The sequence below is a fragment of the Penicillium angulare genome (genome assembly GCF_028827245.1).
Source record: "Penicillium angulare strain IBT 27051 chromosome Unknown utg000004l_segment0_segment0, whole genome shotgun sequence".
NCBI lineage: Eukaryota > Fungi > Ascomycota > Eurotiomycetes > Eurotiales > Aspergillaceae > Penicillium > Penicillium angulare.
In genome coordinates this window covers 3,573,760-3,577,582 of record NW_026623163.1, presented here as the reverse complement: position 1 = coordinate 3,577,582, position 3,823 = coordinate 3,573,760, and the positions used below count along the sequence as shown (strand labels likewise).

Below are 3,823 nucleotides of genomic sequence, written 5' to 3'. Positions count from 1 at the left end.
GTTCTTAGAAGAATATTATTAGAAAGAGTATCTACTTATAGTATTCCTATATATATACAAAGTATAAGAGCCGCTAAATATAATATCTTTACTATTAAGAACTACAACTATATATAAAAGAAAAGGCCTATAACCTATTAAATAATATATATATAACAAAAAGATAGCCATCCTGATTTATTAAGTAATATATATATATCTTTATCCTTTTAAATTAACTTTAATATTATTAATATTACACTAATCCATATTATATATAATTAGTACAGCAATAAGTATAAGATCAGAAGTAGATTAGAAGTCAAGAAGAAAGGTATTGCTAAATATATTAATACCTTTACTATATATAACAACTTTTATAAATTAAGATCTAACACTAAAGTTCTAGGGTACAATCATATTTATATCAAGAGGTAGAACGTTCAATATTTCTATAAGAAACAAGATATTAGCTTATATTTAGCTTAAGTAATACTATAAGAATCTAGAATTATACTTATTGGAAAAGAAGAGATACAATAAGATGTTTAGAAAGAGAAGTATAGGAGAAAAAGTATATAAAGGAAGAGAGAGTGTGATATAACAACACGCGAGAAGGATAGAAAACAATATGAAGGTGATATTAGTGAGCTTTAGTAAATAAGTAGAATCATACTACTAGAGAGAAAGATAATATAATAATAATAACGTAATTCCCGGTCGGGCTGTACACCCGGCCGAGCTGTACACCCCATCAAAAATCACATCTTCCTACCAATATACCAACTTTAACCAGCCACTATGCCACCAATTCGCGCCCAATCGTCTCGAAATTCTGCCGGAAAAGAGGGTAGGATCTTATTAGCCGTTAAAGATATCAAAGATGGCCGTATCAACTCTCTCCGCGCAGCAGCAAAGCTATACGATATCCCCTATATAACGCTGGCTACGTGCGTCAATGGTGTACAATCACGCGTCGATATACGTCCAAATGGCCATAAACTGACACAATTAGAAGAGGATTCACTTGTTGAATGGATAATCTCTATGGATACACGTGGAGCAGCGCCTAGGCCAGCTACTGTACGAGAGATGGCTAATATACTACTAGCTGTGCGTGGTAGCTACCCTCCACCAACAGTTGGTAAAAATTGGCCATCAAGCTTTATAAATCGACGCGAAGAGATTCGATTATGCTTCTCTAGGTGTTATGACTATTAACGCGCATTAAACGAAGATCCTAAATCGCTACGAGAGTGGTTTGCGACCGTATAACGTGCTATTGACGATAACGGTATCCAAATGGAGGATATCTACAACTTCGATGAGACAGGGTTTGTAATGGGTCTTATTTTAACATAGAAAGTGGTTATGTGGGCTGGATACTATGGTCGGAGAGCTATATTACAACCAGGAAACCGCGAATGGGTTACTGCTATTGAAACTATTTGTGTAGATGGCTATTCGCTACCGCTATGTATAGTTTTTAAAGGCTAAGTTGCTATGGCTGGTTGGTTTGATAATCTACCAAAAGACTGGTGATTTGAGGTCTCAAATAATGGCTGGACTACTAATGAAATTGGCCTACGTTGGCTACAGAAACTATTCATCCTATGTACAAATTTGCGCGTATATGGCCGGTTTCGGCTATTGATTCTTGATGGCTATAGTAGTTATCTTATGGCTAAATTTGACCAAATCTGCGTAGAAAACAATATTATACCACTTTGTATGCCTGCGTATTCTTCGTATTTATTATAACTGCTTGATGTTGGATGTTTCGCAGTGTTTAAATGTGTATACGGTCGTTTTATAAGTGATCTTGCGCGTGTAGGCTATAATCATATTGATAAGTTTGATTTTCTGGATGACTACTAACGTGTAAGACTGGAAGTGTTTAAAAAGCTAATTATTATTTAAAATAGCTTTATAGCTGCTGGCCTAGTGCCTATTGATCTAGAAAGAGTGCTTTTGAAGCTTAATATCTCTCTATGAACACTAATACCCCTAGGAAGCCGACCAAGCAGCAGATCTAGCCAATTTATACCAAAAACGCCGAGAACTGTCATTCAACTACAAAAATAAGCTTCTATGATGAAAGATCTATTAAAACAACGGTCAAATAGCCCACTAAGCCTATCGAAGACTATGTTAGATCAAATTATTAAAGGTCACTATATATCGCTATACAACATAGCGTTACTCGCACAGGAAAACGCAAATTTACGTACAGCCAATGAGAAAAAACGCCAAAAACGCAATCGATCAAATAGGTAGATACCCTGTGATACTGGCCTAACGGTCGAAGAGGGCCTATAACTAGCTACGCAGCTAAATTTACTAGATGAAGCTACTCCGGTGGATTCGAATACACAGGGCAAAACGCCTATTCAGCCAGGTCAGCCAGCCAAAAGGGCTCCGCCTCGGTGTAGTGGATGTGGGAATATTGGCCATAAGATCAATCGATGTATAAATCGCGTTATTTAGCTAAATTAATATATGTTGGCCAATATATATCGATTTAAATTTTTCTAATGGGTTGGGGTGTACAGCTCGGCCGGGTGTACAGCCCGACCGGGAATTACGTTAATAATACTAATTACTAAGCTATAATAGAAGGTTGAAGAGAAAAAGGGCTTACAGCTAGAGGAGGGGTTAATACTTTATATAGACCCCCTATAAACAGGAAGCTCTACAAAGCTAAGTAAGAGACCTTAGGTTAATATAGGTGTTTATATAGCTAGAAGGAACAATTATAATACTATTCGGCAAATACTATATAACCTATAATCACAGCCTCTCCCTCTATACTATTCACTATATTATTATTAAAACTATCCGGAAAATAACCAGTAGGCTACTATTAAGCCTAAGACTATCGATTTATATACTAGAAGAATAATTTAAGAGATTCTACTACCTTAACACCCCTAGGATACTACTATTATATAACAATCCTCAATATTACTAGTATTCCCTTACACAATATATACTATACAATAAGACTATCCACTATACAGCCGGATATATTATTATATACTATTATATAAGATGCTTCATAAGTAGCCAAAAAAGCGAGTAACATAGCACTCTCAAAAAGGCAAATCATGAATATTCGTGATCCTCTATATATATAATTACACTATAGGTGTTTTATATATCGTCGCCCTACACAAACACTCAAGATCGAGACGATCTTAATTAAGTAAGGGAGGATAAGATAAATTTACCTAATTCTCCCTATATATTTCATATATTACGATCTATTACGTTTGTTTATATATAGTAATATCTATATCTATATCTATTACCATCTATCTATAGTTATCTGATCGCACGTGATTAGATATATCTATTTACTATATTTGTTTACCGGTGCATATATATTAACTGTCGTTTCCCCTAACTTAGCAATATATGCCCGTTCGCACCCAAAGATCTCAATAGTACTATTAATACTATAGTATATAAAATATTCTTTAAATAATAGTTTCTCTATTTAATCTTTAAAATCTTTAGTATTCTTACTAATACTAATAGTAATATTTCCTTCTTAAATATCTATATATATAGATATCTAGAATAATAAATAAGTTAATAAGCTTACTAAAAAGACTACTATAGAGACCTATAATACTACCTAAGACTACTATATTATTCTTAGTAAAGCTATTAAAACCTATATCTATTAGAAAATAAAGAAGATTTAGAAGAATAAATAGAAGTATAAGGTAATAAAGTAGCTAATTAAGATATCTAGTAGAAAACTGTTAAATACTAGTAAAAGAAAAGAAAAGCAATAATATCAATAATAATATAATTATATTTAGATAAAGATACTATA

At 33.4% G+C, this 3,823-nt stretch overlaps 1 protein-coding gene across 1 annotated transcript; it reads left to right on the top strand.

Moving 5' to 3' along the window:
* Positions 1-780: 780 nt before the first annotated feature.
* On the top strand, positions 781-1,200 carry N7478_005259 (uncharacterized protein; the record flags this gene model as incomplete). The annotated part of the gene is made up of 1 exon (XM_056921473.1): positions 781-1,200. One exon carries the CDS (start codon positions 781-783, stop codon positions 1,198-1,200), a length of 420 nt encoding a protein of 139 aa, XP_056779510.1.
* Between the last annotated feature and the right edge of the window lie 2,623 nt (positions 1,201-3,823).